Source organism: Miniopterus schreibersii (genome assembly GCF_964146895.1).
Source record: "Miniopterus schreibersii genome assembly, chromosome: 12".
NCBI lineage: Eukaryota > Metazoa > Chordata > Mammalia > Chiroptera > Miniopteridae > Miniopterus > Miniopterus schreibersii.
In genome coordinates, this window is record NC_138112.1 from 65633785 (window position 1) to 65660736 (window position 26952).

The 26952-nt window shown below is 44.4% G+C and overlaps 2 protein-coding genes across 2 annotated transcripts; both read left to right on the top strand.

Moving 5' to 3' along the window:
* Nucleotides 1-14847: 14847 nt before the first annotated feature.
* On the top strand, nucleotides 14848-15783 carry LOC308565776 (olfactory receptor 9Q1-like; the record flags this gene model as incomplete). Its single annotated transcript, XM_081155379.1, has 1 exon — nucleotides 14848-15783. One exon carries the CDS (start codon nucleotides 14848-14850, stop codon nucleotides 15781-15783), a length of 936 nt encoding a protein of 311 aa, XP_081011505.1.
* A 3389-nt stretch (nucleotides 15784-19172) lies between these two features.
* LOC308565804 (olfactory receptor 9Q2-like) lies at nucleotides 19173-20123 on the top strand (the record flags this gene model as incomplete). Its single annotated transcript, XM_081155416.1, has 1 exon — nucleotides 19173-20123. Exon 1 carries the CDS (start codon nucleotides 19179-19181, stop codon nucleotides 20121-20123), a length of 945 nt encoding a protein of 314 aa, XP_081011542.1. The 5' UTR covers nucleotides 19173-19178.
* Between the last annotated feature and the right edge of the window lie 6829 nt (nucleotides 20124-26952).

Here is a 26952-nt window from a genome sequence, read left to right on the forward strand (position 1 = left end):
ATACTTTAAAAGGAATAAAAACAGAGGGGGCCAGGTCCAGAAAATAAACCCCAAGGTGGTGAAGGAACTGGAAACCAAGTTAGACAAGGCGCTGGGGATGCTGCCATGGGCAAACCCACTGGGATCTCCTCCCTTGGCCAGCAGTCAGGAGATGGCCTAGAGCCAGTGGTGGGCACTTTGGCTTTCAGAGTTGAAGGAAGAGCTCTGGAATGAACTGCTCGGAGAGGGAACGGGTTGTGTTTGGAGATCGTGAGCTCTTTTTCCCCAGAGGTGCTCAAACATGCACTTATGGGATTCTTGGGGGTTGTTGTAGAAGAATCAAACATCAGGAGTCAAACGCCTGAGTGATAGGGGTTAAAGATAATTCCACAGGGAAGGCTTGGGACTGTGAGTGGGAAAGGCCCTGGCCCGCCTAACGGGGCAGCCACCTCTCAGCTCCAGCCAAGTGTTACCCTAAGTTAAAACAAAATTTTTTTTCCAAGAAAAGTTTAAAATTAAATGTGAAGTTCCTTGATTTTTAAAAACACTTTTCTTTAAGTTGCCAAACCAAATTTTTCTGCTGTCTGGGTTTCCCTTCTGGTCCACCAGTTTGCAACCCCTCTTTCAGAGAGAAGAAAAATTGCGTGTAGAACATCACAGTGTCTGGACCAGATGACCTTTCAGAACCCTTCTACCCTTGGCTCTCCGATTTCCTGAACTGTATAAATGGGCGGGATTATTAATAGTGTCAGTATATCACTAGAATATGACTCAGCATACGGGAAGGGTGGATAGAATAGAGGAAGAATCAGGGTTTGATGGAGGGAAGATGATCTCTGTTTATGACTTGTGGGGCTATGCAGACATCAGGGTGCAAACATTGCATAAGAGGTCTGCTCTGTACAACTGATTATCATTTTATGGCAATAAATATTAATTGCTGGTAATAAAGTGCAAGGGAGTTACACAAGCAGTTTTAAGAGGAGAGAAAGACTCAGGAACTATTTAAAGTGGCAACAAAGAGATAGAGATATAAATACAGAGGGAGATGGGGGGACAAAGGGAGTGAGGGAGAGAGACAGAGATGAGAGAGAGAGAGAGAGAGAGAACATATAAACATATACTCTCAGTTTCCCATATGTATGTACAATATTGGAAACTAAGAGTATTATAAAGTCTCTGCTCCAAGCCCAGAGTCCTGGGGACATCGGGTCTTCAGCAGCCCGCGTCATTCACTGAAAGGTGGTGTTTTGGCTTCGCAGCAGAGCTCAGTGCTGCGGCCTTTTTGTTCTGTGATGAACCGAGAGCCTTCAAGGAGCCGGAGTTGTTCCGCTTCCCAGTCCAACGCGATGTTACCACATCTTTTTATTCGTTACTGGGGGCGCAGTGCGCAGCCAAGGTCCTGATGAGGCTTAGGAAACAGCTTGGGGTGTTGGAAGGACTCCGAGACCTTGGTTTTCTGGAGTAGCAGACGTGCGCGGGCAGGTGCAGGAGGCGGCCCCCTTCTAAGTTCTTTAGCTAAGCGGCTGATGAGATGTCCCCCCACCCTCCCGGCCTCGCTCCCCTGCTCACACCCTCGCAGGCTCTCTGAGTCGGGGATTGTTGGTTGTGGCAAACAGAAAGCTGCTTAAGCTGGCTCAATCAAAGTGGGAGGTTTTACTGTAACGATAAAATAGCCAATTTCATGGATACAGGAGCTGAACTGCAGCTACACCTCATGGGGTCTGGGCTCCAGAAGCTACTGGAACCAAAGCTTCCCTCTCACGTCTCAGAGGTGCCATGGTGTGAGCCATCTCTTCTTCACTCTGATTCTTTCTGGGCCTTTCTTTTAGCTAGTTTCCTCTGTTTGCAAGAGCTCCGCAGGATACCAACATTCAAATATACACAATAAATCAATTCAAGTTCTGTCTATGAAACCAACTACAGTGCTTCTAGATTAAAATTCTCTAGAGAAAAAAATATGGGTCAACTGGCCAGACACACTATTTTAAAAAGATTTAGATTCTTTATTTTGGTGACAATCTTTTAATTTTTTTTTATCTGTATGTTAAAAGGAACACCATAGATCCTCCTGAGTAATAAATTTTAGTGTCTAGAATTCCCTAACATCATGATTTTTCCTCAGTTCCCATCCCCCACCATTTCCTTTAGCTTTTATCCATAATTCCAGGGAAAATACTGCTCTTCCAGAATGAAAGGGTGACAGAACCTATGACCTCCCAACATTTTCTCCTATGCCCTTGCTACTCAGGGTGTCACCTGGATCCCAGCAGCAGCAGCAGCATCTAGCTTGGTAGAAATGCAGCCTCTCAGCCCTACCCTATGGCCACTGAGCTGGAGCCTGCATTTAAGGGGATCCTCAGTAACTTGCATGCATATTAAAGTGTGGGAAGGGCTGAGCTACACTGTACCACAGACCTGACTCATCACCACACCACCAGAGGCCAGACACGCTATTGGGTACGTTGTCCACTGTACATTCAGATGAGGTCTGGGCCGTAAGACATAAGCATGGCTTGCTTCCCAGGTGTGCTGTGCTTTAGATATATTTCACAGGGACAGTTTTAAGCCAAGTAGATCATGTCGGGGGTAGCAGTCCAAACTCACGTCTGTTATAGAGTTGCATGGAGTCCAGGTCCTTGCTGCATCAAGCCCTTTGAAGAGACTGCCAGGATTGGTGATAAAGCTCTCAAATGCTTTATTCTCTAATTTCCAGCAATGGGCACCTTTGGCCAAAAGAATGGAAATGGGTGCTCAAGAACCAAGGTGGACCCACCTTCATGGCCACAGTTCATGGACTAGGGAAGGCCACCTGACTCAAGTTGGGCTACTTTGAGACTCTTTTGCAGGAATTTGAAATGGCAACTATGAAAGACTGGTTGTTCTAAGGCGCTGGACCTCTAGTGTATATGATCGGGAGCTGTTGTTGGTCATATCTGTCGCGTGGACCAGGTTGTGAAGGACACAATTCTTCAGCAGTAGAGCAGTATGAAGTTGATGTGGAGAGAGAGAAGCAGAGATGAGAGATGAAGAAACATGGCTTGGGTTCCTGGCAGCCCTTCAGGAGTTGTGCTCCCTGAGCTTGGCCCATGGGTTCTGCGAGAATCCCCTCAGTTCTTACAATAAATCCTTTCTTAAAAACCCCCATTTCGTTTGAATTGGTTTCTGACACTTGTATCCAGATATCTCAACTAGTATAAAAATCAGGAATATCAGGAATAACATGTGCAAAACCAGACTCTTGGAAAAAAATGTTGTATCATCTGAGACAATGTGGGGGACAGTGGGGACTTCTCTATCCTAGCATGAGAAGCTAACATTTATTTATTCCTTGATAAGTGTTGGCAAAGCAATTGGACCTTGTGCCCCCAGAAATGGAGGGGTCTTGTTGGTTAAATATCACCTGGGCCTCAGACCATGTGATCTGTTATCACCTGTTGTCACCTGGGCCTCAGACCATGTGCCCCCAGAAATGGAGGGGTCTTGTTGGCTAAATATCAGGATATTAAAACATTGGTTGCTCCTTGCAGCCTCTGGCAGAGAGCAACAGATTAGAAGCAAATTCTTGCCCAGACGTCCTACATAAGAAAATACAGAATCCACATAGCTGATATTACAGAATTCCAGATAGAAAGTTAATCATTAGATTGGCGAGAGCATGGAGGACTGGAGAAATCTTGAACAGATTCCATTCTCCGCACCTAAACCATAAACCGTGACAAATCCTCTTATCATAGGCACCCAGCCAGGAGCCAATTTATGAAGAGCTTCATGGACTTTGAAGAAACTTCCGATTTATAACCCGGAGAAACAAGGAAAAGCAGCAGCGCTTGAGGATGGCTCCGAAGAGTTAGTCTCACCCCCTTTGTAACTGTGTCACATGTTAACAAGCCATTCTTGTCGTCGGTTACCAGTATAAGCCGTAATGAGCAAAGGTGTCCTGACTTTCCTGAGACAGTCACCTTCCATCGTTTAGAAACATTATGTTTTGTTTGAATGTGTTTTGTGTGATGGTACACAGAAAGAGTGTCAGTCTAACAATGGCTGTCAGGGTGGTAAAACTCGGTCTCTGATTCGCGTCTCTACTGAGGATGTGGTTTGTCATAATCACTATTAAGATTGTTGCAGAGGCAAGGAATGGGCAGGAGCCTTGCATGCGTGAAGCTGCCTACACCACCCTCTGTTAGCTGGAGGAGAATCTTCCTGGCTCTTTGTGAAGGCCAGGCCACTGAAGTGAAGGGTCATTTTATTTCCTGTAAGGAGGCAGGAAAGGCAAAGGAGTCAGAAAAATACTCAGTGCCAGCTGGTAGTACTAAGTACATAATTTAATACTTTTTCCCCCTTAAAAATATGATCTAAGAAAAATGAAATAATTTCTGTAGTTTGAGAGCTTCCTATGCACCAGGAGAGATTCTAATGACATCTCTACAAGGCCGGTGGGTGCGAGGCGAATGACCTTGAGTCACCTTCCATTCTCCCCACCCCTTGCCTATATTACTGCTCCAGCAGAGCGGCAGGGGCACATCCTCTCTGGTCTTCACAGAGCTCTTCTGAGCATTGATGGGTGGATATTGCTCCCAAAGTCAAAGGCACGCTCACTGCAAGAGCAAGAGCCTGTCCATTCTCCTTTCTTCGCATCTCAACTAGGAGTGATGCGGTGGGAAGAAAGAGAAGGGGCAGCCCTGGTCGGAGTTAACACAGGGGTCACGGGGGTAGACAGTAAGTGTAATAAGTCAATTACATCTTATTTAGAAGGTGATAATTCCCCTGGACAAAAATAAGACAGGGCAAGAAGAGTAGGGAGTTTGGAATTCTATGTGACAAGCTTCAGTCCAAATGCTGCTTCCTTGGGAATCATCTCCCTGATGTAAAAATGATTGATTACATATATGACAATGACAATGAAATGATTGATTACATGGTAGCCTATAAAATTCTTGAAGGCGAGAAACGTGTGTGTGTGTGTGTATAAGTTTCAGCCCATGGTCTGTAGAGCACCTTCGACAGTAAACAATGACAACATGACTGAATGTGCAGGTGGCTCCCATCTGTCCCCTCCCTGGTCCCATCTTTATCGAAGGAGTTTCTTCCTGACCTTGTGCCTTTCCTTTTTCTTGCCCGGACATTTTGAGTATCATAAAAAATGCTTGTGCATCAGATGCTAAGAATAATTGCCACAATTTTTCAGCCGCAGAGAGCTGGCAAAGGTCATGCCAACCTGCAGACTGTGCCAGTTGCTTCTCTGGGCAATGCACTTGTCCTACTTACTTTTTCCCTAAGGTTTCTCTTGTGTTAAAGATTAAAGGGAGAAACCTGATGAAGCAACTGACCCCAGTAGGGCAAACGGTGGCTACAATGGGCCTTGTCTTTCCCGAGGTGAACAGGTTCCCATTATACCATCTCTGGGCAAAGCATGGAGGGGGAGCCCTGTATTTACAAACCGTCTTTCTTCCAGGTCACAGCTGGTGAGGGTGGCAGAACCTATGATTCGTCATTATTCCAAATGAGGAAATCAGACCCTGAAAGACAGGCGACTCCTTATGGGACAAATCAGAACCAGAATTCAGGCTCCTTCAACCATTGTTAGAGATGGCCCAACAGGACAAATGTTTTTAGAAATGGGGGGGAGAAGAGAAACCTTTTTCTATTCCCACATTAAGGGTGCCATTTGCATGTAAGGAATCCCAGTATCAGCAATAACCTCTTCTTGGGGACCCAGGTCGGCCGATGATAGAATCCAACAGTGTAGGGGCAGAACATGCTACTAGAGTCTTAGGCTGGAGCCAGGGGCCCGAGATGAAGGGATTCCTATCCCCCCACCCTCCCTGTGCTTGCACGGGTGGGGGGAAGGTGGGCATACAGTAACCACAGGTAGAAATTCATGGAAAGGGAAGTAGGAAAAAAGCTAATCCCAAGTTAGACTCCTTCCAGCTTCCTGTCCTCAGGTGGCTAAGTCATGACTGTCCTCAGGTGTATCTTCTGGCGGAGGGGCATAGTAAACAGGCGAGGAAGTGGAAGCTGAGAGAGACGAGAGAGCTCCGCCAGGAAGCTAACAGCTAGTCAAGGATGGTGGTGGGGGGGGGATCAGCACCCAGGTGACTGGCTGCCCCACAGGGTGCTGCTTGTCTACCCCTCAGCCCGAGATTACAATCGGTGGGAGAGCAGAAGGTCAGGAGCAGTGAAGGAACAATAGACAAGGAGGGAAGGAGTGGCCAGAGGAAGGAGAAGTGGGTTTCAGGTGAGGAAACAGATCAGGTTTACTTGGTCCACACCCATCTCAGCGCTGCCAAATCACATTTTTTTCCCCCCTTGTCATGTGCACTAAGGTTTAGTTTAACATTGACCTTGCTGCCCGGTGCTTCCAGCAATATCAGCAATATCCGCAGCCCCGCACCAGAATTCTGGCACAGTTTCCCATAATTAATTAGCAAAAATTCCTGGCACCATCACTTGTCACAAAGAATTAAACAGTTTCTTTCGGCACGATTGTTTCTTCTCCTAGACTCTGAGCTCCTTGCTGACCTGTGAACGCACCAGGGAGGACCTCACCTCGGGACCTTTGCACTTGCTGTTCCCTCTGTTAGAATGTTATTCCTCTAGATATCATCTAGCTTACTCCGTTGATTCCTTCAAATTGTTGCTCAAATATCACTTTCTGATGAGGTTCTCATGATCGTCCTATTTAGAATGGCAAACAACCTCCCTAACATTCTTTACTGCTTTATTTTCGTGCGTAGTTCTTATTACCATCTGACATAATATGCGTTCCTTTTGTGCTTTATTTTCTGTCGCCACACAATTATGTAAATTCACAAAGGCAGGGCTCTCTGCTGTGTGCTCGGTGGCGTATAGTAAATACCCAGTAAATATGTGTGGCCTACGTGACGAGCTCACGAATGCACTCATCAGGTTGAACACATTCATCACAGTTCCTGGCACCTAACGCGGGCTCGATGTCTATGGCACGCAAGAAGGCAAACTTTGTTTTTTCCAAGGCTTCTATTTAAAAGTGTCCTGATCATTTATTATCACCTCCTGTGGCTTCATGACTCCTCGATCCCTGTTGTCAGTCATTTCTAAACAGCTCGAAATTTCGGGATGAGTTGCACTTTATATTTATTTAATTAAGTAATTAATTAATTTCTTTTTTGCACTTTATCTTGAATGTAACTGAGCAGGCAATTTCAATATGTTAAAGCGGTTGGTACTCTTTTTGGCTCGACCTTTGTTAATTGCTGTGTGCCTTATGCTGTGGTCAGAGAATGTGTCTTGTATGATTAACTAACATTTGAGTGATAGTTTGGTTGGGAATTAAATTTTAAATTCAAAATCATTTTGCCTGATCTTTATGGACAGTTTTCTTTGACTCTTGGAGTTCAGTACAGTAGATGAAAATTTGATGGAAGTCTGTTTCTTGTCCCCTTTATATCATTTGTTTTTGTCATTTTTTTCCTGCCCCGTTAATGTGTAGTGTGCTCCTTCTACCCTTTCGTCTAGAACTATGTATCAGGCTTGCTCCTAAAGTGAAAGAGCATGACAAGTGATCCCTAATTCCTGAGTCACGGAGGTCAAACCAGGGCTGTAAGGAACACAGGGTTTTGGGTTGGGGGAATTGATGGCGGTGGTGGGAAGCCAGTGTTTAATATCCTAAAATATTACTTGATGGAATGAAGGTCTCATCTTTGGAAATACTGGTTAGATTTCTATCTGTGATTACTTTGCAACCATTGTCAACCCTGGATTTATGTCATCACCATGACTCCCAGGATATGTGGCAGAAGCTGGTCGCTGCATATTTTAGGAGGTGTGACTAATGCAATCCCACGTACGCATTTCACCGTCCCGCTCTCCTTTCGTGGCCCCCATCAATTGCTGTCATTTTCTGTGTCCTTCCATCCATCGCTGCTGGCACGGACCTGGGTGAAGCGCTTCCTGCGGCAGCCGCTGCTGTGTGTGATTTCTGCTGCGCCATGTGCCTCTGAACAGACTGTCTGTGATCCCGCTCACCTACCTGTTCATCAGCAAGGCCATCTACACATCTGCAAATCAGGCCACCGGGCTAAGAGCTGCTCTCCCTTTGCCTCATATATAACTGTAGTTGGGTTGCTCTTTGGGACCCGAACATTACTCTGTGCATGCAATGATTTAGGCGAGGCCCTGGAAGGAAAAGAGCTGTGACTATGTTCTACCTGCTAGTGAGCCCCAGGCTGAATTTCTGATTTTATAGCCCGAAGAACTAGGAAGTGAAGGAGGCCCCGAGGAAAGCTCTTAATAAACCGAGTTGTGCTAATTATCTTCACAGCTCTGCAAAGTGCTCAGCAAAAACCTCTTCTGTTGTACTCACCGTCTGGGCCCTAGTTATCATTTACAAGTGTTTGCAGCACATAATGCACGGAACCAGGCCCCAGAGGTAGAGAATCCCCAGGTAAGCAGTTTTCCATGAAGCCTACCTCCAGGGAAAGCCATAAAAGACAGAATGTGAGCAAAGGATATTCCACATTTTAATGGGGAGAAATACTGATAATTATGTAATGGCAACAACAGGGAAGGTTGACATGAGCAGGAGCAATGTTGAGCTAGGGAAGAGCAAAATGAAATAGGGAGATGATGACAGTTGTGTAATGGATTTATGAGAACTACTACCATAAGAAATAATGCTTTATCATCTAGGAGATTTCCATATATGATTAGACATGTTGCATTTTGTTTTAATGATTTGTATTTTTAAGTCACATGTGAAGTGCTTGGCATGGTGCCTGGTACCCAGTGGGCACCCAGGGATGTTGGCTATTTCTGTGGTCATCACAATTATTATGAGTGGGGTCTACGTTCATTAAAACCCAGATAGGAAGTTTTACTGCTATCTTAAAGTAACCAGTTGGTTTGGACTCTACAATGTCATTAAATGTGTAAAGATTCAGAGAAGAAATAGGAAGATGCCCTGACCAGTTTGCTCAGTGGTTAGAGCACCGGCCAACCTAGCTCAGCCCAGCCCAGCCCAGATGAGTCAAATCCTGGCTGCCCCGTAGATTTATGAGTGTGAGAATAAATGCTTATTGTTGTGTGTCACTGAAGTTATGGGGTTTTGTTATACCACAGTAGCTAAGTAACTGTTCCATGGTCAAATACTTTTGAGAATTGCTGCATAATATATACTTTATTTTAGAGATTTATAAAGTATATTTTCATACTAAAGTCTGAGAAATCCTCTGGGAAAGACAGTTGTTTAATGTTATTTAACCCAGTTTCCCAGATGTCTTTGACCACTGAATCCTTTTGTGGTATGTTAAAACCATACACACACACACACACACAATATATATATGTATAAAATGTTAATTAACCTAATTTTTAACCTTAATTTTCTTTTATTAAAGAGAGAAATTCCTCTTTTTTGAGAAAAACAAAACAGTTTAAAGGGTTTCTTGATGATGAGATTTCAGAACCTCTAGTGGATGGTCTAAATAGAAGATACTTGAATGTTAAAGCTAAAGCTGATCAAGAATAACAATATATAAAGAATTTTGAGTCTTCAGTAGATTGGATTGGAAGACCTTGGAACCGGAGAAGAGAGATATAAATAAAAGATTATCTCAGTAGATCGAGTCATGGGATCGATGGTAGCAGGCAGGCTTAAGGTGAAGATGAGAGGCAGCCAGTGACAAATTCCTGGCAATGGCAATTTGTAGTACAATGACATCAATTACTTAGTTCTAATTTCCCCCCTATTCTGTGCACCTCTTAAGTTTTCTATAATATCTTTATTATAAGTCTGTTACCCAAACAAACATTGGGTAATTTTGCTTTAAAAAATGAAGAAAAAAGAAAGAAGGCCATGCTTTATGATTGGCATGATGTGGCACTGGGTAGGGTGAGTAGTCGTGGGAAATGGGCACAGTGTAAATATGCTTTAGTGGAAATGGGAAAATGGAGAGCCATGTGAATGCAACGGTGAGCCGCTGACATTTTGGGGTGGGTTCCAGACATACTGAGCAAAGGATGAGGGTTGTGGCAGAGGTTTTAGACCAAACATTTGTTTGCACAAATATCCACGTGCTTCTGTACATTTTCTAGATTCCCAGCAGTGGTGTTGAGGCCATGTGACTGGGATGTGGGGAAGAGTGAGGCAGACCACTTCCAGGCCTGGTCCTTAGCAATATTTTATTTGAAGGTCACCTGCTCTTTCCCTGCACTAACAATCTTGAAGGCCACTGTTCCAAATGGCATAGCTACACAGTCGAGGAAAACTACCTAACTCATACTAGATTTTTTCCTGTGTTGAGTAATGGCATTATTTATAATTTTATTATATTTATTGTGGTGACATTGGTTAATAATATTATATAAGTTTCAAGTGTACACTTCTATAATACATCATCTGTATAGTGCATAATTTGCTCGTCAGACTAGATTTTTCATGGGTAAAAGAAACTTATTGGGTAAAGTCACTGTGATTTTAAGGTAATTTGTTAATACAGCATGGCCCAGAGGACTCCCCTCTTTACCCAGTGAGCTCTGACAGGTATGTGCGTGTGGTCATAAATAAATGTCCCCTTGGGCAATGAGGGCTGTGGCCTAGGCAGAGCCCATTAGCAGCCAATGTGTATGGGACAGACAAAATTTCTAGTCCACTCACGAGTAACTATATGACCTTGGGCCTCTCTTGCTTTGTTTCTGCATCAGGACAAATGAGGAGTCCCATTATCTCTGTCAATCATCAGGGCTCTTGTGAAGATGAAGAGAGTGCTTTGAAATGGTGAAGGATGCTCTGTAAGCACTCGATCTCATTAAGTAGACTTTCTGCATTTTCTTTTCTTATGCGGAGGGAAGAGAGGAAAGAAATGGAATATTCCCAGATGATTAAAAGGCACTTTTTAAAGCCAGGCTCCTGGAAGCCCTTGGTCTTGCCCTCCCTTTTAAAAGCATATCTCCTAGTGCCAGTACTATGCTAAGACATACTAGAGACTAAAGAAAAATCAGTGATACTGGTGCTGTATTTGTTTAAAATATCGATGTTTTGTTCATCATACATTTTTTGCATTAGTTTTGGTTTTAAAATAATATTACATTATTATTTACCTTGTTCACTAATGTTTTTGATGCCACCTTAGCTTTTATACCTGAGGAGAGTGCCCCTTGCACCTCACCCTAGCCCTGGACTTGCCTAGTGCCAACTTCTTCTGTTGCCAAAGTCCCATTCATTGTCCCAGGAGTTGTCCCTGGGCTCTTCTGCCCCCGTGAATTTGCTCACACTGGTCCCCTTTCCTAAAGAGCTTTGCCCATCGTGTTCCCATCCCGACCTCTGCCCAAACGAACTGTCACTTTCCCTGGGAAGCCATCCCTGATCTACCCCAGCTATAAGTAATCTTGCCTTACGTTGACTCCCCATGCGCCTTACCCACACCTCGCTTCAGAGTTTAGTACTTGTTATATTGCAGGAGGTGTAACTATCTACCTATTAGGGTGCACATGTCTTGTAGACAGGCGTTGTGGGTTTTTGGGGAGGGGTTTGTATCTCTTGCTCTTTGTTTGGAACTCTCAGCACAGTGATGAATCAATGAACCATGTGGTCTTACTTTCTCCTGTTTCTCATAATTGTCAAAGAGAGCAACTGTTCTGTTCTTCCCTGTCTGCCTTATTTCCTTTTCTAAATTGAGACATGTTGAAATTCAATGACTTGACAAAATACCTATGAATTTGGGACTAAAAAATACTGCAGTGTCAAAGATGCAGAGAGCTGGCAAAGGTCATGCCAACAAGAACTTGCCAATTTCTCCTCTGGGCAGCATCCCAGGTGGTTATTTTCCCTAGAGTTTCACTTGTTTATAAAGAGGAAAAAAGGGGGAGACTTAATAATACACCTGACCCCCAGGGAGGGCAAACTTAGAAGACACGATGTGTCTTGTTGAGGTCTCTGTAGAGTCCCCAATGCGTCCTCCTGCATGGTGTAGGTCAAAGCCTTGTGTTTACAAAGCACCCCTCTTCTAGGGTATGGCCATGCTGGCGAGGGTGGCAATGGGCACAATCTCTGATGTTCTGACTGCAGAAGTCAAAGCAGAGGTATCTCTCTCCTCAGGGATCATGCAGAACTGGGTTCAGGGCTTTTTGACTCCTCTCAGTGGGCATGTCTTAGGCTTTGGGAGTTGGGACTGGGACCAGGTGCCTTGTTGAGATCCCCGTGAACAATAATTGCCTTTCCTTAGAGACCACTTTAGCCGTCGACTGGGAACTTCAGAGCTTTTGTAGCGACTATTAGTGTCTTCTCCGTGAGGAGATTGTGGTGGGTCCAGGAAGCCATAGGAAGAGGCTGTTCCCAGCCTGTATCTGAGCAAAGCCCAGGGAGACGAATGCATCTTAACCAGATCTACCAGGTCACAGAAACAGAAAGATTAGGGGAAGAAAGAGAAAAAAGTGCTTGACAGACCAGTATTGAGAAAGATACAGCACAGGAGCCGACACTGAGGCAGCGATGACATTATTGTCCCGATGTTGACCCACTGAGGGGAGTGTAGGGAGAGGGGGAGGACACTGAGGCCCCAAGAGATTAAGCAAGTTGCTCATCTTATAACTGAGCAGGTATCTGAGGACAAGAACCCCCAGACCTCCTGCTGCCCGGTGCAGTGGTCTCTCCCTGACACACGTAGGATGCTTCTCCGAGCAGTGAAAGAGAAACGACCTTTAGAGACAAAGGAAAATTAGTGGACAAAGAGTGAAGAGGACTTGCCAGGTGACGGTGAGGTGGAATTCAGGTGAGAAAACCTATCCAGTTCTCTTGATTTATGCGCAGTTCAGATCACCAGGTCCAATTTCCTTTATTTATCATTTCCCCCAATATGTCAGTCCAACACTGGAGTAGCTGCCAAAGTCTAATACTTTAAAGATGATGAAATATCTTCTTTACCCTGCTACACTGCAACTCTGCCAAAGGACTTCTGTTCATTAGCACAAAATTCCCATCAGCCTTCAGATATGACTAGACTGCAGAGCTGGTGCTCTTGCCTGTCTACTTACAGGTAGACATTTTCTGAGTCCTGCTGGGTTCTTGGAGTAGACATGTGATGAATGTGAAATTCTGTTATGGGTAGTGCTTCTGTGAGTAGTTTTGTTCCTAATGACAGCTCCGCCATTTACTAGTACAGTGTTGGGCCTATTACTAAAACTCTTATTGTCTCAGTTTTCTCATCTGTAAAATGAGGATAGTTTAAAAGTTCTTATGTAAAAAGTGGTTGTTGGGATTAAGTGAGTTAGTATATAAGTTATTTAGAATAGTTTCTTTCTATGTGTTCTTATAAAATTTATTTTTGGTAAACTAAGAGGCTCTAATTAAGACAGAAGCTTTCTGTTAAGTAAGGACATTGGTCTGAGAATGGAAAGGTCAAACCAAGGATGGCTATGACCTTCATAAATGTTGATCAATTTTAATGAGTTCTTAGACTTCAGACATTTTTTGTTTGTAAACATTTTCATAAAAATAATCACTTGAACATTTGTACTGTGCATTTCCCTTTGTAAGGTGCTTCATATCTTGTTTGATAACTTTATTCCACAAAAATGTATGGAGCCCTTAGTATGTGCACCTACTCTGACCAGGGAAGGCAGACTTAAGAGAGACTTCTTGTGGGCAGTACAACTTGAGCTGAGGTTTGAAGGTTGTGTAGGAGCTGGCCAGGACCCTGGGGATGGGCAGGAGAAGGTGTTTCAGCAGAAGGGGTGGCCTGTAGATAGCACAGAGATGTGGGAGAATGGGGATTAGAGGAGCTGCAAATAATTTAGTGTGGCTGGAGAGCGTGAGGAGTGAGAAGTGAGAAGGGGGCATGAGGCAGCGAGTAGGGAGGAGCTCATGAAGGGCATTCCCTGACACATTGGAGAGTCTAAATAATATTCTACCCTTTCTGGGGTGCCATGGTTGAATTTTTAACAGGAGAGTGAGATGTGATGACATTAAAGTCTTAGAAGCATCACTCTAGTCACAACAACGAGCAAGAATTAGCAAGAAGCAAGTCTGAAGGCAGAAAGGGCTATTAGTTACAGGGCTGTTGTTTTGATCTAGGCAGGAGAGGAAGAGGGTTTGAAATAGGGGAGAAGCTGTGGTCCTGGAGAAAAGGGGACAGAGTCCTGAGATGGATATTTCTGTGGTAGACAGGACCCCGTGTATCACACTCTAATGGAGCAAAAGGAAAATTTTGGTTAAGAGATGAAATACTACCATTTGCAGCAACATGGATGGACCTTGAAAATATCATGCTAAGCGAAATAAGTCAGACAGAAAATGTTAAGAACCATAGGAGTTCACTCGTATGTGGGATATAAAACTGAAATCAACAAATGAACAAGCATGAAAAACAAAAACTCATAGACATGGACTACAGTATGGTGGTTACCAGAGGGCAGGGGGTGGGAGGAGTAATAAGTGATGAGGGGGGTCAAGTATACGGTGAAGGAAAATGATTTGGCTTTGGGAGGGAGGCACACAATGCAATATACAGATCATGTGTCATAGAATCGTACACTTGAAATCTGTATGATCTTATTAACGAATATCACCCCAATAAATTTAATTTAAGAAAGAGTGGTTATCTGAATCGCAGGGGCTCACACAGTTAGTCAATAATAAAGGTGGGAGAATAGGTACTCTTATTCTGAAAACACCTACCTGTATTGATTTTCTTGACATACTAAGATGTCCCCATGTCATAGAATTCCCTTGAAGGCAGGAGCTAGGACCAGTCATCTCTGAAGCCCACGCAGCGCTGGGCGTATTTTGCCCACAGCACGTGCTCAGTGAAATGTAAACCAGAGATGCGGCTGAGTCCTGTCTGTAGCTTCCTAACCTGCTTCTCGTCGTAGTCCTCTCGGGTACCCTGCCCCATGGCAAAGGAGAACGTCACCTTAGTGACCGAATTCCTCCTCGTGGCATTCACGGACCGTCCTCAGCGAGCACGTCCTCTCTTCCTCCTGTTTCTGTTTATCTATCTCAGCACCTTGTTGGGGAACTTGGGCATGATTACCCTGATCCATGTGGATCGCCGGCTGCACACCCCAATGTACTTCCTTTTGAGTCACCTCTCTTTCACGGACATCTGCTACTCGTCTGTCACTGTGCCTCAGATGATGGCAGTGCTGCTGGAGCTGGGGGCAGCTCTGTCCTACCCGCGCTGTGCTGCTCAGTTCTTCCTCTTCACTTTCTTTGGCTCCATCGACTGCTACCTGCTGGCCCTCATGGCCTATGACCGCTATGTGGCCGTGTGCCGACCCCTGCTTTATGTCACCGTCATGACGCAGAAGGCCCGCTTGGGTTTCGTGGCCGGGGCTTACGTCGCCGGCCTCTTCAGTGCCTCGGTGCGGACAGTCGCGGCGTTCACTCTCTCCTTCTGCGGAACCAATGCCATCGACTTTCTTTTCTGTGACCTCCCTCCTCTTTTAAAGCTGACCTGTGGGGACAGCTACACCCAGGAGGTGGTCATTATTGTGATCACTATTTTTGTTATCCCTGCCTGCATGGTGGTGATCCTGGTGTCCTACCTGTTTATCATCGTGGCCATTATGAGGATCCCCTCTGCTGGAGGCAGGACCAGGACCTTCTCCACCTGTGCCTCGCACCTCACCGCCGTGTCGCTCTTCTTCGGGACCCTCATCTTCATGTACCTGCGGGACAGTGCGGGCCAGTCCTCAGAGGTGGACCGGGTGGTGTCTGTGTTCTACACGGCAGTCATCCCCATGCTGAACCCCCTCATCTACAGCCTGAGGAACAAGGAGGTGAAGGCGGCCCTAAGGACAATTCTCAACAGAACCAAGTTGTCCTAACTGTCCCCAGCCCTGGACAATCCTGAGCATCACCTCCTCAGCAAGTGCCAGCATTCTGGACACATTATTTATAGCACACTCAGTGTTGAAATGAATATGTCATGGTACAAGGTATAAAAAAAGAAGCAGAAATTTTAGTTTCAGAGAGAGAAAGGGAAAAAAGGAAAGGACAGCCTGAGAAGAGAGATTGGGACGAGGGCTCTAACTCCCAGGACAAATGACGAAAGGACCTGAAATGAAATCCTGTGTAATCCAGGGTTACATTTTATGCAAATTTTTCCATGAAAGATTTCCATCATATAGAAATATTGAAAATAATGTATAGTGAATCCCGTATACTCAATACTCTCGTAACTGCTAATATTTTGTCATATTTGCCTTATCATATATATAATCTATCAATTTATCCATCCAACAAATTATCCATCAGTACACTTTACTTTTTGATGCATTTCAAAGTGAGTTGCAGCCATTGGTATTAGCACTCTTCACCCCTATATACTTCAGAATATCAATTAGAAGTCAATACTGAGAGTACATTTATTTGTAATGATTAAATTGAGGTAGTAGACTGATGGTCCAGTTAATAAAGCTGACCCTGCTCAAAGTATTCTTCAGACTCTGGTCTAGTTCACAGAGATGCCTCACAAGAAGGGTAATACAAAATGTCCACAATAACGTGTCTGTCGGTTGCTATCAGCACAGAAATATCTCCGTCCTTTCTTCTTCCCCGCCTGTCCCACCTCCCGCTTACACATGGTTCGCCCAAGAATCCACTTGGTAAATTTATCCCATTTCCACTGCTCGTAACAGCACCTGCAGTGTCCGTATGGTGGATGCTGACACTTTATACTCCTAAAGCTTCTGACCCTGGGGAGATGGACGTTGCTGCCTCCCACGCAGAGGTGCGCAGGAGGGAACCCCGGCCTGCTCAGGTCCCTGCGCTCTGCAAGGGCTCAGCCGGCGCCCAAGGCCTCCCAGAGTGCGATGGTTCTGATCTTCGCTCCTCTGGCTGTAGGTGCCTCAGTCCCAGGCCCTGGAAGGGAACAGGTCTCACCTACTCATCATTTTCTGTTCTTTCTTTGATTCTTACTCCTGGAACTCAGACTCCCTTTCTCTCTGTCCCTTGCGTTAGCCAAAACCACCACCTTACGTGTGTGAATGATATCAACCCTCTCGGGAGGGGGAAGGGGGCTGACAGTATTGGGTCTGATGAGACTTTGAGGAAATCATGCTCTTCAAATACACACCTTAATATTTTCATTTAGGGCACAAGGCAGAAGGTCAAGCAAGGTTCGAGCTCCTGAGAACGCTTCCCAAGGCATTGCCTCTGGGTATAACCTGTGGAGATTAGCTGTGTCAGAACCACCTGAGATGGCCACTGTCTAGATGCCTGGTCCCATGGCAGACCCACTGCATCAGAATTTATGGGGGTGGGACGATAGTATTCACATTTCCAATAAATTCCTTGGGTGATTCTTAGGCACACTGAAGTTTGAGAGCCAGTGCTCTGGAGGAGAGGTCGGTCACCATTAAGAATTTGGTCAGTTTGCCGGGTAGAAGTCTGTTCATGACCTGCTCACACCTACCGTTCCATCATTTCATCTCACGGTACCTGCACTTGCAACATGTTTCTGCCAAATGGTGAACTTTCAGCCTCCTTTTGGGATCAGATTGTGCTAGCCAGGGTACCATTGTGCAGAACTGTTGCCAAAATTTCCAAGTGAGATATAGGAAACCTTCAAAGAAATTAATTTCTTTTGGTACAAGGCAGGACTAAGGCAAGACTAGGAACTAGTCCCATAGGACACTGCTGAGTGATGGCAGGACATGGGGTGGGGACTTTGGGAGTTCGAAATGAAAAAGAAAATTTCAAAAATACTAGATGCCTTGTTAGGAAGTCACATGAAGATAAACAACCTGTCCTTGGAGACTCACCTCAGGAACCAATTAGTGTGCGATGCTGGTGCAGGTAATATAAGAAGCACCACCAGCAAGGTCTAGCTCCGGATCAGAAACTCAGTGAAAGAGGCTGGGCCCCTAGCCTTGCTATCCTGGGCTGAGTCTGAAAAAATCCCAGGGAACTCTAGTGTCAGAGATGCGCTGTTTTGTTAAGGGTGAGAGGAAAGAAGAGGGACTCCATGAAGTGAGAATAGGACATAGAGTTTCTGGGAGTGACCCCATCTCAACCGGCTTGCTTTGATGAAGGTCTCATGCTGCATTGCTCTCTATTGAAAGGGAACAAAGGTAAGGCAGCTGAAGTCCAAAGAGGAAAAGTGACTTGCCCAGGCTCACGCATCTAGTGTGGGTCTCTTCTGCATCAGCAGGTCACCGGCAGAGGAAATGCTAAACAGAGGAGGAAGCAGAATTCAGGTGAGGGCGGTTCATGCCCAGCTCATGGCTTCCGGATCTGATTTCTTTTCTTTGTAATTCCCAACGAATTAGCTCGGTACTGACCTGACTGCTGCTGTGTCAGGCGATCAAATGTGATCAAAGCATTTCTTTAGAGCCTATTCTAGAACTCTGTTTAGGACCCACAGATCCATGAACTCAGATTCCTCCAACAAGGCTTAGGCGACACCAGAACTGTCTCTGCTTTCAAATTCAATGCTGTTTGTCATCAAACTACTGCTTTCATTAAGACTGTGAGAACAACCAGACAGTGGTTATGGAGCTCTGTTCGATGCTAAAATGAGCTAATGTTTGCTCTTTTGATTCCAAGGTTAATGCTAGTACTTTCAGAAAACAAAAAACAAACAAAAGACCCTTGATAAGCCAGCCAGCTCTAATTAGGATAACAGCTGTTTGTTAAACATTCATGTTGCTAGACTGAAAATAGAAATATTCCTAAAAGCAGAGCCCACTGCTAATTGCTAATGGATTTTTTTGGGTTCATGCTCTTTTGTTCATAGAATATACATTTTCCTTCCTTAAAAATGTTCATTTAAAATTTTAAATAGCCACCAGATCTGTGTGGAGTGCCTTTAGCTTTCCAAAGCGCTTTCTCATCTGTTCTAATCTGTGCATTAACCTTATCTCATAAAGCAGGGCGGATGTTATGAGTCCCTCTTGGCAGAAGAGGAAATTGAGGTTCAGAGAGGTTAAGTGCCTTGTGTAAGATCAAACAGCTAATTGGGGACAGAGCTGCAAAAACAAGGGCTGACTTGTAAGGCAGAGAATCAGTGGCTCTCCATTCTTAGTATAATAGAAGCATTCATCACCTTTTATCTTATATTATAGTGAGCTCTATATTTGTCTACTTCCACATCAGAACTGCAGTTTGCTGAAGTCAAGTGCCTACATGGCAGACACCCCATTTAAAGCTTTCTTACTTGAAATGACGTGAGCTTCCCCCCTCTGGCTCTCGCCTCGGCCCCCCGGGCACAGCTGAGTGGATGGCCGGGAGGAATCACACGGTGGTGACAGAGTTCCTCCTTACTGCCTTCGCTGAGCACCCCGAGTGGGGGCTGCCTCTCTTCCTGGTATTTTTGAGTTTCTATTTCATCACTCTGCTGGGGAACGCGGGGATGATCGTCCTGATCCACAAAGATCGCCAGCTCCGCACCCCCATGTACTTCTTCCTGGGCCACCTTTCCTTCGTGGACATGTGCTACTCCTCTGTCATCGTCCCCCAGTTGCTGGCTGTGCTCCTGCACCACGGCACAGCCATCTCGCGGGCTCGCTGCGCAGCTCAGTTCTTCCTCTTCACCTTCTTTGCGTCCATCGACTGCTACCTGCTGGCCATCATGGCCTACGACCGCTACGTGGCCGTGTGCCAGCCCCTGCTCTATGTCGCCATCATGACCGAGAAGGCCTGCCGGGGCCTGGTGGCCGGGGCTTACGCGGCTGGCTTCGCCAGCGCCTTCGTGCGAACGGTCACGGCCTTCAGCCTCTCCTTTTGCGGAGACAACGAGATCGACTTTATTTTCTGCGATCTCCCCCCGCTGTTAAAACTCACCTGTGGGAACAGCTTCACCCAGGAGGTGGTGATCATGGTGTTTGCCGTTTTTGTCATGCCCGCTTGCGTGTTGGCCATCTCGGCGTCCTACGTGTTCATCGTCGTGGCCGTGGCGCAGATCCGCTCGGCCGGGGGTCGGGCCAGGACCTTCTCCACCTGTGCCTCGCACCTGGCCGCCGTGTCGCTCTTCTTCGGGACCCTCATCTTCATGTACCTGCGGGACAACGCGGGCCAGCCCTCCCAAGAGGACCGGGTGGTGTCTGTGCTCTACACAGTGGTCACCCCGATGCTGAACCCCCTCATCTACAGCCTGAGGAACAAGGAGGTGAAGGCGGCTGTTAGGAAGGCCCTGAGCAGGTCGGAGGCTGCTGGGAGACCCTAGGTGGGCCCTGCCAAGGACGTCATGCCTTCGTTTCCCCATCCTCTGGTTTTCTTTAACGTCAGCTACTTGGGAAGACTTTCCCGGACAGCCCTACCTAAATGGCACCTGAACCCAGCCCCGACCTGCCAGATACTGAGACAAAGAATGCAGCTGAGATCCGGACACTTCCCAAGCAAAGTGCAACTGAGAGTTGGGCCTGGGAGAGGGGGAAATGCAGAAGGGCGGATACCATGCTTTTCCTAGACTCACGGGTTTATCACTTCCTAGGGCATATACATCTAGGCACTGCTTGTACATCTGAAACTAATATATTGTATACCAATTACAATCGAATTAAAAAGAATTTTTAATTAAAAAAAAAGAGTACATACTTTGGAATAAGAGAGACTTGAAATCAGAACTTCCCTGGACTGCCATTTTCTTGGTGAATAACTTGGGCAAGTTACATAACCTCTTTGGGCCTTATTTCTTCCTTTTGCTAAATGAGGTAAAAAATAATTACTTCCCATTAAAGTTGTTAGGAGAATGAAAATAAATGATTTATATAAAGCTTTCTGCATAGTGGTTCGCATTCGTTTAAGTGTTTATTTACGTGTGCATTAGTTTAGGAGTTAAGTTAAAAAATTATTAGTGAATTCTCCACTTCTGGGGAGTCCGGATCCAAGGCTAATCTCGGCTCTGAAGAGACAGTTCCAGACAGTTCTAAAGTGAAGAGGTCCACTGATCAGCCATGGGTCCCTCTGCCCATCAGTGTTCACTGGGTTGTGCATCTTGGGACAATCACCATAATAACACTAATTAATGTTTGTAGAATTTCACCCAGCACCTTCCCACTCTCCACAGACACCAAGTTATTGTGAGAATAAATGAGATACATATAAAAACTAGTCCAGATCAATTTGGGGAGAACTGACATGTTGACTCTTCTGATCCATGAACTTGGTTTATTTCTCTTTTTATTTAGGTCTTTAATTTCTCTCATCATTGTTTTGTATTTTTCAGTGTAGAGCCTTTTCAAATGTTTTGTCAGATTTATTCCTAAGTATTCTATTATTTTTGATGCCATTGTAATGGTATTGATTTTAAAATTTTCGTTTCCAATTTTTCTTGTGTACAAAAATGCAATTACATTTTATTTTGATCTTGATACTCACTTTTTTTTTTTTTTTAAACATATCTTTATTGATTTCAGGGAGAGGAAAGGAGAGGCAGAGAGAGAGATAGAAACATCAATGATGAAAGAGTCATGGATCGAGCCCACAACCTGGGCATGTGCCCTGACCGGGAATCAAACCGCGATCACCTGGATCCTAGGTTGACGCTCAACCGCTGAGCCATGCCTGGCCGGGCTTGATACTCACTTTTAATTCTAGTAACATTTTGTAGAGTCCATTGAATTTTCTGCATAGACAATCATGTTATCTTAGAATAAAAACAGTTTTCTTCCTTCCTAATATAAGTGATTTATTTATTTTTTTTCTTATTGCACTGGTTAGAACCTCCAATATAATGTTGAACAGAAGCAGTGAGTGTAGATTCCTATCCCGTTCTTGATCTTAGGGGAAACTTCTTAGTCTTTTGTCATTTGTTATGCAGATTTTTCATAGGTGCCCTTTATCTGGTTAAGAGAGTTCCCTTTGACTTCTAGTTTGTTGACAGTTTAAAAAAAAAAAAAAAATCAGGAATGGATTTTAGATTTGGTCAAAAGATTTTTCTGTATCCACTAGGATGATCATATAGTTGTCTTCTTTCTGTTAATATGGTGAATTACATTGACTGCTTTTGGAATGTTAAACAATTGTTGTATTTCTAGGATAAACCACACTTATCACAGTGTAGTGTTCTTTTTGTTACCAAAGAAAGTAGAAAATGTTCCTGAGAATTCTTGGTTGGTTAAGAAGGTCACAGATGGTATTGTCTAACACCATATGCCAGTTTTAAAAGGGGTTTGTAGTTTTGAGTCCTCTAAACTTCTCTATTAAAGGGAGAAAAGAGAGAGAGGCAGTAAAAGGGAGAAAGAGGCAAAAAAGAAATTCAAGATATTTTAATCTTCTAAGAAGTATGTTCTGGATCAGGCAGTTTCACTTAGAATTCAACCCTGAGGATGCAGGAGTGGCCGAGAGATCACTAGGAGTGATAGCTCCAAGGATTGAAGAGGGCAGATTAGAAAGTGTGATTTCAGGAGCGATGGTTTGGCTCCTGTGGTATTTGAAACAGTTGATCCCTCCTTTTCTTGGATGACTTTTCACTTTCTTCCTCCATCTTCCAGACACTAATTTATTCTGGTTTCCTCCCTCCCTCATTGCAGCTTCTCAGGCTTCTTTGCTGGGCTCTTATTTCTAAATGTTCAAGTTACCCAGGGCTTAGTCATAGGTCTTTCCCTATGTAGTCACTCCTTAGATTAATTTAATTCAGTCCCATTGATTTAAATATTTACTTAAAGTATTTAAATAAATTTCAAAGTCTTTGCCATGGCCTATGATATTTAGCCAGTTTGGGTCCCTAACTACTTTCATGATTACCTTTCTTCTACTTCCCTCTAGTCCAATCCAACCTGTTCCCTCATCAGGGTCTTTCTACCTGCTCTTTCCTTTTCTTGGAATGTGTTTCCTCAGATCTGCTCAAGGCTCACTTCCTTATTTTATTCATTTCTCAGTGAAATTACTGAGAGGCCTTCCCCAACTCCAAAACTTCCCTATCTAAAATAGCTGTTCCACCCTATGTTATCGTCTATCCTCTGACCCTGCTTGACTTTTTATCCCAGCCTTCTTGCTGCCTCATATTTATGGAGCAGCCATTGTTTGTTTATTTATTTACTCATTCATTCATTCATTTATTCATTCACTCATTCATTGTTTGCACCATACACTGTGATATAAGAGCCAGGAAAGCCATGGGGATGACTTATTTCCTTTTGACTCTCACTGGGCACTCAAAAAATATTTGTTTATTGAACGAATAAATGAATGCTTTACTGACACTTTATACATTAGGTTTAAGTTTAACAAGTAAATTCTACCAAATACATGGGTTTTTTGGGTTTGTTTTTCTAGGCATTTCTTTTGCATTTGTGGTACCTACACTAAATTGACAGGGGTTTCTATTCATTTACTCATAAAACAACAACTTGGCTTTTCTCAGGTGTGGTTAACACAAAAGAACAAGGGTAGTGTAAAACACAGTTGACTATGTTTTGCACAAAATCTTTATGCTTTCTAAATATAATTATGTTAAATATTGTCTTTGGGCATCTAACTCTATGTGGTCTCTCCACATGTCCTCTCCAGCACAGTGGCTTCAGAGTACTGGGACCTTTTACGTGGTAACTCAGGGCTCCAGAGGTACATGTCCTGGAGAGAGTGTCCAGGTGGAAGCTGTATTGACTTTCCTTAGATAGGTCTTGGAGACGATGCAGTACCACTTCTGGAATATTCTATTTGTTAAAGGAGTCCCCCAGACACTCTATGTTTAAGGGGAGGGACATAGACTCCATCACATGATGGGCAAATGGCCAAGTTCTTCAAGAGCGTGTGGGAATGGAAAATATTGTTGTGACCATTTGGACCATATAGTCTGCCACAACCACTCTTAATATGTTGTTGATTGTCTTCCTAGGCATCTCTCTGCATATTCTGTTTTACATAAGTGGGTTTTCATGATACATGCTGTAACCTTCTTTCTTTATATTAGACCAGTTGTCATATTATAGCAAAAGAAACTGGGATTAGTAACATGCCTTGTCACACAGTGAGTTAGCTGCAGAGTTGGGCCAGACTCCAAGCCTCTTGATTATGAATCTAGGACTCTCTACTACTCCACGTGGAATAATGAAAGTAGAGCTCTGCGATGTCTCATGTTGGAACTGTGGATAGAATGGGGTAGATGTCGAGGCGCTTGAGGAAGGCAGAGCAGTTAAGAGGCCAGTTGGTAGCCCATATAAAAGCAGGTGGTCTTGCATTTGTAATAAAAATGCACATGAAACATAAGTTTGAGAGATGCCATAGAGAAAGGCAGGTTGCTGATTATATATTTTCTCTTAAAGAGGTTAGCTTTTTATAAGTTTAGAGAAAAATTGGAGTCAGCTTAGATTGGAGACAGATAAACCTAGTTTGGGAGGGCAGGCAGATTAGAGTTGGAAGCCATGGGACAGACACAAAAAAGGGAACACCTTTTTTTTTGAGTGTCTACAATATACTAAACAGTATGGTAGTTGTCTAATATATATGTCCATTTAGCAACAAACAGCTGTAAGATGTTGGGATTATTATTCTCATTTTATAGATGAAGAAGATGAGTTTTAATGTTTAAGTACCCCAGGTAATTCTAATGTACATCCACAGTTGGAAACAACTGGGACCAATGACTTCATTTTATAGATGAGAAAATAGGCTCACTAAAGTGAACGGACATGCCTAAAACCTCACAGCTAGTTGGGCACAGAGTCAGGACAAAAATTGATGACTTCTATATATACACTGTCTGGTTTTCCATCAAAATACATTTCCCAAAATGTATTTGGCACAACACTAGACCTGTGAACTAGCCTGTGATGAATCAGGTCCTGTTATGATCGGATATGTTTAGTTTTGAGAAATGCCACATACCATATTACCCTCCTGGAGATTTATACTATACTAAAGGCTCTGAGAAGTTGTCTAATTAAAACATTTTGCTTTGCTTAACTTAGAGTTGCCAACATTGTTTGAACATGGGATCCTTCATTTTTATAATTATTGAATATCCCGCTGAAGTGTACCTCAGCAAAATGAACACCGAGGAAAGCTGACCTAGAGAAATCTGTATTGGGTAAAGGAATTACCAATAACCGTCTTCAAAGTTGCAAAAGCTAGACTGTGGGTACTACACACACTTGTTATCATCTAACTTATAAACAATTTGCACCAAAGTTTGCAGTAACACACATTATAATCAAGCTGTGTTTTATAGTTGTGACTTAAGGGGTTTGTTTCCAAGATCAGAGCTATGTGATAAAACCCCAACTCTTCAGAGGCTGGAATAGGAGACAGATATCTGAAAGCTTATTTATTTATTTATTTAAAAACTATATCTCCATTGGTTTCAGAGAGAGGAAGGGAGGGAGAGAGAGAGAGGAACATCAGCGATGAGAGAGTCATTGATCGGCTGCCTCCTGCACGCCCCTTACTGGGGATCGAGCCCGCAACCCGGGCCTGTGCCCTGACTGGGAATCGAACCCTAATCTCCTGGATCCTAGGCTGATGCTCAACCACTGAGCCACCCTGGCCGGGCTGAAAGCTTACTTAAAGCTGAGCCATCACAACTACATCACACGCTTTGGACAAAATCACACATGTGGTTGTGAGGACAAAAGGAATTCAGATGCCCAGGGCATCAAAGGCAGAAAGTTGTCCTGCTGATGAGATTTCTCAGGGCACCTTTTATACCCTGTTCCTCAGGCTATAGACGAAGGAGGTGGTTTCCATTCCCCGTGGGTGAGATGATCAGGGCAGCCCTGAGGATGCAGATGTGGGAGAGGAGGAGGGCGCGAAGGGAAGGCGGTGACTGACAAGCCCGTGATGAACAACACAAGCTCATCGGTCATTGTGTCTGAGCAGGATCGTTGGAGCAGAGAGGCCAAGTCACAGAAGAAGTGCGAAAGGGTGTTGTCACAGAAGCGCAATCGAAGGAGCAGAAGAGTATGTGTCAGGGCAACAATGTTACTGAGGGCCCATGGAATGACTGTCAGCAAAGTGCAGAGCCTGGGAGTTCAGAGGGCGGCAGCCACAAAACGGTCACAAGCCATGACTCCCAAGAGGAAATTGTCAATGACAACAAACTCAATGGAAAATACATCTGTGTGATGCAGCTCTCCGAGCAGGTGGATTGGCTCTTGGTCTGAATATTCATCAGCATTTTGGGGACTGAGGTGGAAACGGAGAAAATATCAGCAAAGGATAGGTTAGCAAGGAAGAGATGCATCGGGGTGTGAAGGTCAGAACCCAAGCTGATGGCCGGAATGATGAGGCCATTCCCAAGCACAGCGACCAGGTGCATTCCCAGGGAAATCACAGAGGACATTCTGCCGCTCAGCCTGGTCGGAGAGTCTTAGGAGAAATTCAGAGATGGTGGTTTGGTTTCCTTGATGCACATTTCTGCTGATCTGGAGGAAAAAACACAAGGTCTTCTTGTCCCCACAAGGAACCTCAATATAGTACCATTTAGCTGCAGCCACGGCAGGGAGGTGGACACTTCTTCTAGGCTGAAGGGCAGTGAAGGGTGGAGAAAGATTAGTTAATAAGGAACTATGTCCGCCCTGCAGAGCTCCAGGAAATGCCTTAGAAAGAAAAGACAGAGACATGACGGATACTTCTCAGTGAACATGTTTTAAACTCTAATACAATTCGGAATGTGATTTTTATTGTTGGTTCCAAATGTAGTTAAATGCCCCAAATTAAGGACAATATGCGAGGTGTACTCCATATTCTAAAGATGCTAGATACTCCTCCCTGAAGTCATTACTTGAAAAGGAACCATCGGGTCCTATGACCTTTCCCACCGTCTGTCCTCAACCTTTAAGTCTAAGAAGATAGCATTTTTCAGAGTTATTAAAGTAGAGAGTTTGGGGAAGGAGAAACAATTGAGGGTTAAGAATGCTTAAGGGCATATACGGTTGTGTGGGTGCTCCTTCCCGCTTAACTTCGGGGCGGGGCACTCCAAAAGAACTGCTCCTGAGGAATGTGTACAAGAAGGGGGACCAAAATTCTACTTGACTCATGGCTAGATGTTAGGTGAACAAAGACAGTTTAGAGGATACATAAAGGCTCACCTTTGCCCTGGCTGATGTGGCTCA